A 13,004-nucleotide genomic window follows, 5' to 3' on the forward strand; every position below is an offset into this window, starting at 1 on the left:
CCCGGTGCGGGGGAGGCCCAGCTCCCCTCTACCGGCACACGGTACCGGCTGCGGGTCAGAGACGGACGAGGCAGCAGGACCCTCATCATCCTCAGGGGCAGCGGGACCCTCGGCTCCTCGCAGGGCTGCAGGACCCTCACTGTCCCCCAGGGCGCTGGGCCCTTCAGCATCCCAAAGGCAACAGGAGCCTCACCATTCTCCCAGGACAGCAACACCATCAGCACCCCAAGGGCGGTGGGACCCTCACTGTCCCCCCAAGGCAGGTGTTCCTCATCACCCCACAGGGCACAGGACCCTCGTCATGTCCAAGGGTAGTGGGACCCTCATTGTCCCCCCAAGGCAGGGGGTGCCCTGTAATCCCCCAGGGGCACAGGACCCTTGCCATGTCCAAGGGCAGTAGGACCCCCACTGTCCCCTCAAGGCAGGGGTTCCTCATCACCCCCCAGGGGCACAGGACCCCTGCCATGTCCAGGGACAGTGTGACCCTCACTGTCCCCCCAAGGCAGGGGGTCCCTCGTCACCCCCCAGGGCACAGGAGTCCGAGGATTGTGGGACCCCCACTGTCCCCCCAAGGCAGGTGTCCCCTGTCACCCCCCAGGGGCACAGGACCCTTGCCATATCCAAGGGCAGTAGGACCCCCACTGTCCCCTCAAGGCAGGGGTTCCTCATCACCCCCCAGGGGCACAGGACCCCTGCCATGTCCAGGGACAGTGTGACCCTCACTGTCCCCCCAAGGCAGGGGATCCCTCATCAGCCCCCTGGGCGCAGGAGTCCAAGGATTGTGGGACCCCCACTGTCCCCCCAAGGCAGGGGGTCCCTCGTCACTCCCCAGGGCACAGGACCCTCACCATGTCCGAAGGCAGTGGCACCCTCACTGTCCCCCCAAGGCAGGGGGTCCCTCATCACCCCCCCAGAGCACAGGACCCTCGCTGTCCCCCCAGCTGTCCCTGCGGGGGCTACGGGAGCAGGGCTCAGGATCGGGGGTCCAGAACAGCGGAGCCCCATCATGGGGGTCCCACCATCCGCAAGGCCGGCCATCACTCACCCAACTCCGGCTTTGACTGGGAACCGTGACGTCAGAGCCAGAGCCGTGACGTCATCCGCTAGCCATGCCTGCCAAGGCCCGGGGCCGAGGAGGGAGATGGGCAGCGGTGCCGGCGCCGTCATCGGGCACCATGAGACCCCTCCGCGTGACGTCATATGTTTTTTTAATTATGTCACACGCCTGCTCCGCCCCACCCCGGTCAGGCAGCTGCGGGGGGGGAGGGTGATTCAGGCTGCTGCGGCGCCAGATGTTCGGGAGAAGGTCCAGATGTTGCCGGGACGCCGCCCCTGCAGAAGCGCCGGGGTGGCAAAAAGCGCGGTGTAACCCGGTGGGCTGGAGGGGTTCTGGGGGCCGGCTCTGTACCCCCCATTCCCCCAGAGCCCCCAAACGTCGCACAGGACCCGGGGAGCCGGTGCGATTCTCATTCCTCCCACCACGTGTAGGTCCCGGCCAGCGCTCCGCAGCCCCCTCCCCACTCGAGACCGTCCTGGACGGGGGCATGAGAAAGCCGGGAAGCCCCTTCCCAGTCCCCAACAGCCGCGGCGGGTGTCCGCTCTCCCGGGATGTCCCGTAGTGGACCACCCGCGCTCACGGGGCCCACGGCAACATTTGATACTGGAAATGGCAGCACGGAGAGTTCGCTGGTGCCGCGGCGGGAGGAGCCGGGGGATCGCGGGGACCCCGGGGCTTTGCCCCAGCCCCGGTACCGCATCCCCGGTCCCGGTACCGCATCCCCGGCCCCGCAGCCCTCGGTTGGCCCCGGTGGCACCGCGGTGCGGCAGCGCCCCCTGGCGGCCCCGAGGTGGCCGTGCCCCGTGCTGCCCCGCCGCTCCGGTGGGCGCGGGGGTCGGAGCGGCCGAAGGAGCGCCCCGGGGCGCGGCGGGTACCCCCGTGAAGCACCGAGTACCCCCAAGCAACGAGCACCCCTTTTCAGTGCCCCCGTGTTCGGTTCGGTACTGGAGGGCGCAGCAGAGGCGGGCACAGCCCGGGACCAGCCACGGGCTCGGACCCCAGGACGGGGACCGGGGTTCAAACCGTGCGGGGAAGGTGCAGCACGGGACTAACGGTCCGATCCCGTGCAAACGGGAACAGCGGTGCCACGGAACCGGGCCGGCCCCGGTGCGGGAATGGGCGGGGGGCACCCACGGGGATGGGCGGGGGGCTTGGAAGGGCGGCAAAGAGGGACCTGATTAGAGCAGGAGTAGGGTCAGGAGCGGGTGTCACCGATGGGGCGGGGGGACACGCGTGGGTGCGGGCAGTGGGTGTGTGGGGGCGGAAAGGGGCAGATGGGCGGTCACGAGTGGGATATGGGGTAGAAGTGTGGTCATGATGGGGGACAGGAATGAGGGGACACGGGGCAAGAGTGGGGTCACGACTGGGTGGGGGCTGATACGGGACGGACGCGGAGCCGGTGGGTGCCGCAGCCCCTCGGTGGCGACGTCCGGGGATCCCAGATCCTGCCGAGACTGGTCCCGGTCCCGGTGCCCTCCCATCCCTCTGCTCCCGCGTCTCCTCCCCCTTCCTGCGCTCGGCGCTTCCCGGCGGAGCGGGGCCGCCGCGGGGACCGGCCGCGCCCGCCGCCGCTATGGAGTGAACGAGGGGCCGCGGGGACCGGCCGGACCGGCCGCCCCCCGCCCGCGGCTGCTCTCGCCAGGTAACGGCGAACGGGACCGGGGACTCTGCCGCTGCTTGGCACCTCCCGACCCCGACTTCGTGCATGGGAGCCGGGGGGGGACGGGGCTCTGCGGGGTATCCCAGGGGCGGGGGCTGCCCGCGGCTGGGGGGGTGTCCAGGGGTGCTCCCTGTTTCAGGGTGGGCAGTGCGACGTGTGACAGGCTGAGCGGGGCCTCTCAGAGGGAGGTCCCCCTGTCAGCCCCTCACTGGGGTGTTTGGGGATGGGATGGGATGGGGAAGGGGCTCCGGCACCGGTGGCACCCAGGCTGCATCGGCCGCCCAGGTGGAAACGCAGCCCAGCTCGACCCGAAGTCCGGAACAGTCGCTGGGTGTGGGCAGAGAATGGCACCCAGCTCTGCTGGCACCCCACTCTCCTGGCTGGGTGTTGTTTGGGGAGGGGGCGTGCCTGGGACAAAGGAAGACCCCTTCCTTCCCCTGTCCCACCGGTGGACCTTGACAGCGAGTTCCTAGGACGGGAGCGGCACCAAATCCAGGCCGGGCTCCCCGAGCCGTGAGTCATCCTGGGCTGGGTCGGCTGGGAAGGCCCCGCTCCTCTTCCTACGAACCAGAAGAACTTTCATGCCCCAAGCGGTCAGCAGTGGGCAGCCCCCCCAACACGTGGGTGTCCTCCTCGTGGCACTGTCACCAGTGTCCCACCGTGTCCTGTGTTCTGGCCTCAGCCTCGGCTGGCAGCAGTGGCGTCCTCAGCACCGCGGGGAAACTGAGGCACGCTGAGGGGCAGAAATGTTCCTCGGGTTCTTCCCGGCGAGGGCAGAGTCAGAGAGAAGTCCGGGTGTTCACAGCATTTGGAAAACCTCAGAACATCTGTCGGTGCGAAAGCCCCGAGGAATCTGCGGGCAGGATAGGGAGCGTGCTGTGAGGTGCCCCGCAGGGTGAGGAGGGTGCAGAGGGCTGGGAGATCGCAGAGGGCAGCGGGGACATGGCCCGGGGTGGGATCCACCCCCGTCACCCCGACACAGCCCGCCCGAGGGTGAGGGGCTGAGGTTGGCTGCCAGAAAGGGCTGGTGGTTAATGAGTAACATCCGTGGGATGTACGGCAGCACCTCGGGACCGGGAAGGGGACTGGGAAGGGGACGGCGGCTCCGGCTTGGGAACAGGGTTTCCTGTTGCAGTGAGAGCACAAAGCCCGTGCTGAGACTGTGGGGGTCCCTGAGCCCCCTCTCCGTACCTGGGCTCCTCCTGAGCCACCTTCTCGCCCGGGAGTCCCCCAGCCCCACGGGTAGGCAAAGGCCTTCGGGTGGAAGAGGAAGCGAAAGTGGCTGCGTGGAGGGGGTTTGGGGAGGGGGAGCGGGTGGGGGGCGGCTGCTCCCCCTCCCCAGGTGCTGTGTCCTGCCCCGTGTGGCTTTCCCCAGCCACAACACAGCTGTGACCTCGGCTTCCCGGGGTGACCTGGAGGAGGCTCCCCATGGGGTGTTGCCCCCAGGAGGGAAGTGGGAAAAGCAGAAGGAGAAGAAGAGGGAAACCTGGAAATTGGGATTGGAGGGATTCAGGGCACGGCTGGGCTGATGGAGCTGCTGTGACTGATGCCAGGAGGGGACAGGCAGATCCCCAGCCTCGAGCTCCTCCTGGGCTGTGGGAGGAGGGAGCAGAGCAGCTTCTCCTGCAGGCTCTCAGCAGATCCAGGCATGCCTGGCTTAAGGCTTACGCTCCAGGTTGGCGCTTCCAGCCAGCAGCTGCCTCCCAGGGCTGAGCAGAAATACAGGTTTCATGGGGAAGGAGGATGGGGATTAACCTCGAGGGTGGCAAAAGAAGAGATTGTTTTTCCCCTCCTGCCAAGAATCCCACTGGGACTGTGGGGAAAAGCCCAGCAGCATTCCCAGAATTGCTGTGTGCGTTTCCCACCGGGCATTGACCCCTCGGAGCAACCTCATCCCAGCGGCGAATCCTCGGGATCTGTTTGCTCCGGGCAGCGTGGACTCGAAAGCAAAAGCACTGCTGGAAGGCGTCAGCCTCCAGCCACCACGCTCGGTCCCTTCCTGGGGTGGCACACGGTGCTCCGTGAGGGCTCCGAACCCACACACCGCGGCCAGCCCGGCGTGCTCCCGCTGCAGGGCTCGGGGCAGGCCGCAGGCGTTTGTTTGCTCCGGCCGCGACGTTGCCCAGTGACGCTGGCTTCCTTCCCCTCGCAGGCTTCTCGGAGTCTCTCAGCTCCACCTCCGCCCTGCGCCTTCGGCGGCTCCGCGCGGCCCAGGCCCGTGGGGAACGCGCTGCCCGCGGGGGATTGGGGCCGTCAGGCGGCTCCGCGCTCGCCCGTTCGCCTGAGGGCCCGCTCCGCCCGGGGGTCCCGCCGCTGCCCGGCCCCTCGGCTGGGCCGTGAGACGCTGCGGGATCCGCCGCGGGATCGGGCCTTGGCCCCGGGCGGGGCCGGCGGAACCGGCAGCGAGGTGTGTCCGTGTGGGGACCCCCCTGGCCCGCGGGGCTGCGGCGGGGCCAGCGGGGCGGGAGGAAGGGCGGGAGCTGCCGGGAAGAGGCGCGGGCAGTGCTGAGGGGACGGGCTGGGAATGTTGGGGTTCCAACGCCCACCTTGGGGCGCGGTGGGGCCGTGAGCCTCCAGCCCGGGCATTCCAGGTGGAATTCCCTATGTAGCGCCTCATTCCGCTTCTGTTCTTGCTTTTCCTGATCTCTGGAGCCCACCGAGTGTGAGGGGAGGCTGGGGAAGGGCCCCACTTGTGGGGGACACCTGAGGAAGTTCTGGGGGGCAGCCAAGCCACCTCACTGGGGTCAACCCAGTGGAACGGCCTCACCAAGTTTGGGGGAGTTCACACTTTTCCCACTCCCTGGGAGTTCCACATTCTTCCGGCTCTCCCATGCCAAATCCAGCAGCACTTGCCCATCCCTTCGAATGCCCTTGTGGCAGAAGGAGCAGGGAATCCCCGAGATGCGGGAAACTGAGGCACAAATGGGCTGCCAGCCCGCCCAGGATTGCCCAAGACACTGATCCTGGATCAAGATTCCCACTCCTCCTTCTTCTCCTCCTCCCCAGCAGCCCCAGCCCAGTGGAGCAGCAGGTTCAGATGTGGAGGGACAAGCAGCAGCTCTTGCCTCTTCCCTGAGGGGCTCTTGGCCCTCAAAGGCTGGCTGGGGGCTGCTCAAGTGGTCCTACCCCCATCCCCTCTCCTGTCTTCAGGTGACTGTTCCAAGATGTCCCTGTGGAACCTCGTGTCCCACATGCCACCAGAGGAGTTCAGCAGCCTCTCCACGGAGTTTCCCCGGAGTCTGCGCTGTCTCCTGGCCGAGTGGCTGGAGAACCAGCCTTGGTGAGTCTCCCTGGAGCCTTCCTCCCCGGAGCAGGGTCACACAGGGGCAGGTGGGGGATCCATGCCCATCGTCCCAACTTTTCCCCTCTCCAGGGAGTTCATCAATGGCTCAGACGCCTTCTGCAGCAGCATGGCCAGCAGGATGCTCTCGGACATGCTGGATAAACTCCGCAGCGCTGCCAGCAGCGATGGGCAGCAGTGCCAGATCCTGCAGCAAGTCAGCAACATCGAGGTGTGCAGGAACCCTGGGGCTGGGTCACGCTGGGATTGCAGCCAGCTCCCAGGAAAGCTTGATTATTTTATGCTGGAAGGGCTCAATGCCTCAGGATGGTCCCTATGTGACACCCTTTTCCAGGCTTTTGAGCAATGAGCAGACTCAGCAATTGGGTTTTTGGGGTCTTCCAGAGGACAGAGGGGGTTTGTTTGCATCCCAGGGCTGTCCCAAGTTCTGCAGCCCAGTGGCCCACAGGGAGCTGCCACGTCTTCCCTGAAATGGTCCCGTGGGGACCCTCCTGAGCCCCTCAGCCCCCACAGCCCCACTCGTCCCCAGCTGTTGGCACCTGGGGGCCATCTCAGCAGATGTTCCCCATTTTCTGCTCGAGTGTTTGATTTCTCCTTCCTCCAGGCCGTGTGGGTCTGCATTTCCTCCTGCTGTGAGCTCTGGGTTTCATTTTTGGGGCTCTTTCTCTTATCAAGGCTGTTGGAATTGCTCTGTCCCTTTCGCAACCCTCTGATTTATCTCCTCTGGCCAGCAGAGCTCAGAGCACCACGGCTGAGCAGGGCTCACTCCCAGAGCCCCATTCTGGTTGAAAACTCTGCTTTTTTGGTAACAGACCTTTTTAATATCCAGCATTTGGGAAGGGATCAGCTTTAGTCACAACTTCTGGGGAGCAGGGTGACTTTTCAAAACAAGACTGTTGCTTTTTGCTGTAGGAAACAAGCAGATGTTTCAGCTTAGGGATTTTTTTATTATTCAAAATGCTGACGCAGAGCAGCCCTCCTGTGTTCCCTCCTCCCTCCATCCCTCATCCCAGAACACCAAATCCTCATGCCTCCATGCCCAGCCAGGCTGTTCCCCGCTCTTGGTGCTGCTGTCCCTAGGTGGCCCCCAGGATGGGCAAGCACAGGGCTGGGGGCTGCAGGTGGGAGCCAAACCTGAGCCTCTCATCCCCTGAATCCCACATTTTCCCTGGAAGAGCCCACGGGGCTGCCAGTGCTGCATCCAGACCCCCACCCTGGAGCTCCCACCGGCACAGGAACCCACCAAGCACGTCATCAGCCATTCCCCCATCGTGTTTCTGCTGCTGTTTTGGGAAGTAGCTAATTTGGGAAATGCGTGAAGGCCGGAGGAGCTGGCACGGGGGACACGGGAGGCAGAGCCAGCAGGGGAATTCCTCTCCCTGTTTTCATTGGAAAGCATTGATCCACCCAGGGCAGCTGGGAGAGTCTCCCCCAGGTGTCAGGAAATGCGCACAGGAATGGAGAATTCCTTTCAGTTTGGATTTTTTTTTTTTGCTCTATTTCAAGTTCATTCTTCTACTTTTTATACAAAAAAAAAAATGGAGTTTGGGCCAATGATCCTGATGTTCCCTCCAACTCCAGATATTTCACGATTCTATGCACCATTTAAAGTGGTTTTAAAGCTGCAAATCAGCTCTGTGGTGGTTGTGGAACCCCTGAATTACCTTGTTTGGGGCGGGAGGGGGGCCAGGAGCAGGGGGCACGTGTCGTGTCCCCCCTGACACCCCCCATTTGTGTCCCCCCAGAACACCTTCCGCCGGGACCCGCTGCGGCTGGTGGCTGTCGTGAGAGCCATCCTGGAGGGTGAAAAAGCAGCCGTGCTCAAACGGGTGGGTGCTCCCCGCCCTCCTCCCGGGCACCCCGAGGTGCAGGACCGGCCCCAGCCCCCGCTGACCCCGCTCTGCTCTGCCCCAGCACCACCACCTGCCCCTCAGCTTCCACCGGCGGCAGGAGGAGCTGAAGTTCAGCCTGGGGCTGCAGCGGCTGCAGCACCGAGTCCGGGAGATCCAGGCGCTGCAGGAGGAGGGCTCAGGGCGGGACGGGGCTGTGCAGAGCCCCGTGGCTCCCAGGGAACTGCCCACCCTCATCCTGGAGGCTGTGAAGGAGCTGGAGGCGGCCAAACAGCAGGTCCTGAAGAGGATCCAGATTTGGAAGAGACAACAGCAGCTGGCAGGGAATGGGGCCATCTTTGAGGAGAATCTGGCACCGCTGCAGAAGAGGTGAGGGGGCACAGGGCAGGGCTGGGGAATCCTGAGCAACCTCCTGCTCCCTCTGCCGGCCCAAAGGGCTCTGGGTGAGTGAGCGTGGGGTGCTGAGGGGTCCCCCTTTTCCCCAGGTGTGAGAACCTGGTCGAGGTTTACTTCCAGCTGCAGCAGCAGGTGATGGCAGCGAGCACAGAGCTGGGGCCTGAGCTGCTGCCCCGGCTCCTGGAGCGCTTCAAGGAGGTGTTGTCCGGCCTGGTCAAGAGGTAACAGGCTGCTGGGGGCTGTGGTGGCCAGGGGTTGAGGTGGGTCTGCAGGGGATCTGGCAGAGCTGGCAGGGCATTGTGCCAAGTGCCATGGTGTCCCTTTGTCCCTCAGCTCCTTCCTGGTGGAGAAGCAGCCCCCACAGGTGCTGAAGACCCAGACCAAGTTCCAGGCGAGTGTCCGGTTCCTGCTGGGCCCGCGGCTGCTGAAGGCAGCGCCCAAGCCCTACATGGTGAGGGCTGACATGGTGACAGAGAAGCAGGCACGGGAGCTGGAGCTCAGCAACTACAGCAACACCCTCAGGTGAGCAGTGGGTGTGGGGGCAAGGGGGTTTCCCCACCGCTGTTTCCCCCCTGACCCCCTCCTCTGCCCAGCGAGAGCACGGGGGAGATCTTGCACAACACGGTGGCCCTGGAGACCAACCCCACCAGCGGGAACTGCTGCGCCAACTTCAAAAATGTGGTAAGTGCCACCAGCTAGGAGCTGGGCTGGGGGCTCCAGGGCCACCAGGGATGCTCAGCTCTCCTTCCCCAGCTGCTGAAGAAGATCAAGCGCTGCGAGCGGAAGGGCTCAGAGTCAGTGACAGAGGAGAAATGTGCCGTCCTGTTCAGCACCAATGTCACCTTTCAGTCCTGAGGCTGGGGATGCTCAGCTCTCCTTCCCCAGCTGCTGAAGAAGATCAAGCGCTGCGAGCGGAAGGGCTCAGAGTCAGTGACAGAGGAGAAATGTGCCGTCCTGTTCAGCACCAATGTCACCTTGACCCCCAGCAACGTCTCCATCCACCTCCAGGTACCCTGGGATGGGGCTGGATGTGCTGAGCCTTCTCCTGTGGGACACGTGTGCTGCGCTGGGGCAGTCCCCAGGGCAGCCACCATGCGTGGCTCAGGGCCACTCTGTGCCCCCAGGTCCTGTCTCTGCCCATTGTGGTCATCGTCCATGGGAACCAGGACAACAATGCCAAAGCCACCGTGCTGTGGGATAATGCCTTCTCTGACATTGTGAGTGCCACGAGCTGGAGGGAAGGAGCTGAAACCTGGGGCTGACTGGGCTTTGGACTCCCACCAGCGCAGGTGGGAGCAGGAGCCCAGGGGTGGGACATTGTGGGCATCCTGTCCTGATGACCCCCCCAGGACCGGGTGCCCTTCGTGGTGGCCGAGCGGGTGCCGTGGGACAAGATGTGTGACACCCTGAACCTGAAGTTCATGGCAGAGGTGCAGACCACCAAGGGGCTCCTCAAGGAGCACTACTTCTTCCTGGCCCAGAAGATCTTCAATGACCACAGCGCCAGCCCCGAGGATTTCCAGAGCCGCCATGTCTCCTGGGCCCAGTTCAACAAGGTGACTGGGAGGGATGGCCAGGGTGGGCAGGGGCCAGCACAGCCATGGGGAGCCTCATGGCCCCTCTCTGCCTCAGGAGATCCTCCCTGGCCGGGGGTTCACCTTCTGGCAGTGGTTTGATGGAGTCCTGGACCTCACCAAGAGATGCCTCAAAAGTTACTGGTCAGACAGGTGGGTGCCCCAGGGCTGGGCTTTGGGGGGGTCCTGATCCCACCGCACTGCCATGGGTGATCCTGACCCCTGTTCCCCACCTGTCCACCTCTCCAGGCTCATCATGGGCTTCATCAGCAAGCAGTATGTGTGCAAGCTGCTGAGCATGCAGCCGGACGGGACCTTCCTGCTGCGCTTCAGCGACTCCGAGATCGGCGGCGTCACCATCGCCTACGTCATGCGGGGCAAGGACGGTGAGACGGGGTCAGGTGCAGTGCAGGGGGGGTTCCTCACTGCCAGGGGGTGTGGGCAGTTACAGGAACCAGCGCTGGAATGCAGTGACGTGTCTCCCCTCGCTCAGGCTCCAGCCAGGTGGAAAACATCCAGCCCTTCTCTGCCAAGGATCTGTCCATCCGCTCCCTCGGCGACCGCATCCGGGACCTGGGGCAGCTCCGTAACCTGTACCCCAACATCCCCAAGGACCAGGCGTTTGGGAGTCACTACAACAGTGAGTGGAGAGGGCCAGGATGGGCCCTGGGCTGCCCCTCTGCACCCCAGCAATGCTGCAAGGGGTCGTGGGTCTCACCCAGCTGGCCCCAGGGCTTGCAGGGGCAGCTGGGGCTGGCAGAGATGTTGGCAGGGCATGGTGGGCGTGGTGGTTCATGGATGGTTCTCCTTCCTGAGCAGAAGAGCAGACTGGCAAGGACGGCCGGGGCTACGTCTCCACTGCCATCAAGATGACTGTGGAAAGTGAAAGGTGGGTGTGAGGCCGTATCTGTGCTGGAGGTGTGTGCACATGGGCCAGAGTTTGCACAGACCCCTGGCCAGCCTGAGCATCCCCCTGGGCAGGAAAATCCCTGACTGGGAAAAACAGAGCTGTGCTGGTGAGCAAAGAGCCCCCCCATGGACCCCAAACTGCACTGGGTCACGTCTGTGCACCTCCCACCCTCCCCCTGAGCACCCACTGGCACATGTCCCCCTTCAGAGCCTGGACCTGGCAGTGCTGATGGGGTCCATGTGCTTTTGCAGGGACCAGCAGCCTCCAAGCACCATGGGGGCCCCCCCCGAGGCCCCCCAGGCACCAATGTTCAACCTGCCCATGCTGCAGCACGAGCTGCACTCTGAGAATCTGCAGCCACTGCTGCCCCCCATCTGGTGAGTGCCCCGCTGTGGGGCGTGGGGTGGGGGCTGTGGCAGTGCCCCCCCTCAATCTGAACCTCTCTGTGTGTGCACTGCAGCCCCTCCACTCCATTCTGCCCCCAGCCCATGCCCACGGGCTACCCCACGGTTGAGAGCAACATCATGATGGTACCCGACAGGCTCACTCCCCCCTTCCACAGGTAGGAGCAGGGCAGGGTGGGGGGCAGCTTGGACACCCCTCCACCCCCAGCAGGGTCAGGGGTGTTCCCTTCTCTCTGAGTGCTCCTGTTCCCCACAGCCCATCACCGATTCTCTCGCCTCCCTCGCTGTCCCACTGCCAGGACCCTGCCTTCAGGCCCCCCGGGTAAGAGCTGGCACACAGGTAGAAGCGGGGCACCCCTTTCCCCCCCTTCCCCCCAGTCCTGGGCTGGCAGACCTGCAGTGGCAGGAGGAGAAGCCCCACCCCAGCCCCCCACAAACCAAGCAGTGCCCCCTCCAATACCTTGGGGCTGGTGAGTGCCCTGGGAGGACACGGTCTGCTCCATTCTTTGCCACCCCAGACCCTTCATGCCCAACCAGTACATGCCCGGGGAGGTCTCGCAGCTGCTGCCCGCGGGTCCCTCTGCGGAGCCGCAGGACGAAGAGATGCCCGAGCTGCCCCCGTTCCAGCCCGTGGAGGAAGCGCCGCTGCAGAGCCCTCCTCGGTGGTAAGCACGGGGAGGGGGCAGCAGGGGGAAGCCCCTCCCAGTCCCCTCCGCTCACCCTGCTGCTTCTGTCCCCAGGATGTCGCCCAACATGGATCAACCATCAGCCTCGGAGTTGGAGCAGCTCCTGGGGGTGCCCCTGGTGCCCCCCTTCGCGCCCCTCCCGCAGCACAGCGGGTACCCCAATTCCAGCCTGTCCTCCTGGGGGCTGGGGGAGGCGCGGTGGGATGACAGCATCCGGCCGGGACACGCGTGAGGGGGCTCTTGTGGCGGGGGACATCGGACTGGGACCCCCCCCCTCCACTCCCTCCCAGCCTTGCCTGGGTTCGTGGACTTGATCCGACTCCTGCAGGAGTGGAAACTCCAGCTGGGAAAGGCGGGGTTGGGGGGATTTGGGGTAACCCCCCGTCCCCCCCATCTCCGTGCATTGCTGGCCGCCCCCGCCGCTGCCGGGGGTCCGCGGGTGAGGGGGTGCAGGCGCAGGGGCCCCGTCCTGCGTGGGGGGCACCGGCAGCCGCACGCGGTGCCCCCAGCCCACGCCGCCGGGATGAGTCACCGCGGGGGCGGGAGGCGGCAGCGCGAACGGCGCCGGGGCGGAGGTGCCAGCCCGGTGCCCCCAGCTGGGGGGGGATACCGGGACCCCCATGGAGGGGGACACGGCCCCCCTGCACCCCCGCAATCAGCGCTTGCTTTGGGGTTTTGAGCTGTTCCTCACCCCCACCCCCCCCCCCCCCCAGCCCGGGCCCCCCTGCACCCCCGCAATCAGCGCTTGCTTTGGGGTTTTGAGCTGTTCCTCACCCCCACCCCCCCCCCTCCAGGCTGGAGCAGGGGGTAGGAAGATAAGCCATAAAATAAAGTTTTATTCCAAAATAACAAAATAAATAATCTACTGTACACGGTACAAAGGAAGAGTCGCTAATGCTCTAAAAAGACACCACACAGTCCTAACGGGGTGGGGGGGGAGCGGTGGGAACCCCGGGGCTGGGCACGGTTTTGGTGGGGGGGGGGGAAAGAGGAGGAACCCCGAGGGATTTTGGGGTGGGGGAACAGCACCTCCCCAGTGCCCGTCAAACGCCGCCTGCGTCGTGCTGGGAGGGGGTGACACCCCCCGGCACGTGTGACACCCCCCGGCACAGGGACCATGCTTGAAGCACACGCAGGTATCGGGGTGCGGGGTGGGGGGGTGCGTG

General features: G+C 65.0%; 1 protein-coding gene across 1 annotated transcript; it reads left to right on the forward strand.

The window, feature by feature from the left end:
• Positions 1-2,211: 2,211 nt before the first annotated feature.
• STAT6 (signal transducer and activator of transcription 6) lies at positions 2,212-12,535 on the forward strand. Its single transcript, XM_041406178.1, has 20 exons — positions 2,212-2,699; positions 5,868-5,997; positions 6,091-6,229; positions 7,764-7,847; positions 7,933-8,237; positions 8,354-8,485; positions 8,598-8,786; positions 8,858-8,945; positions 9,150-9,272; positions 9,389-9,481; positions 9,614-9,820; positions 9,897-9,991; positions 10,088-10,224; positions 10,332-10,478; positions 10,658-10,727; positions 11,000-11,125; positions 11,209-11,310; positions 11,409-11,474; positions 11,671-11,817; positions 11,893-12,535. The coding sequence occupies exons 1-20, from the start codon at positions 2,372-2,374 to the stop codon at positions 12,068-12,070; spliced, it is 2,886 nt and encodes a 961-aa protein (XP_041262112.1). The 5' UTR covers positions 2,212-2,371; the 3' UTR covers positions 12,071-12,535.
• Positions 12,536-13,004: the final 469 nt, after the last annotated feature.

The sequence above is a fragment of the Onychostruthus taczanowskii genome, unplaced genomic scaffold (assembly GCF_017590055.1).
Source record: "Onychostruthus taczanowskii isolate IOZ18803 unplaced genomic scaffold, ASM1759005v1 scaffold245, whole genome shotgun sequence".
Classification (NCBI taxonomy): Eukaryota; Metazoa; Chordata; class Aves; order Passeriformes; family Passeridae; genus Onychostruthus; species Onychostruthus taczanowskii.

Coding starts and splice junctions, on each gene's coding strand:
- STAT6 (XM_041406178.1), top strand. CDS start 2,372: ATGATGGGGGACAGGAATGAGGGGACACGGGGCAAGAGTGGGGTCACG. Junction 8,787..8,857: donor AACTACAGCAACACCCTCAG/GTGAGCAGTGGG, acceptor TCCTCTGCCCAG/CGAGAGCACGGGGGAGATCT. Junction 11,475..11,670: donor CCTGCCTTCAGGCCCCCCGG/GTAAGAGCTGGC, acceptor TTGCCACCCCAG/ACCCTTCATGCCCAACCAGT.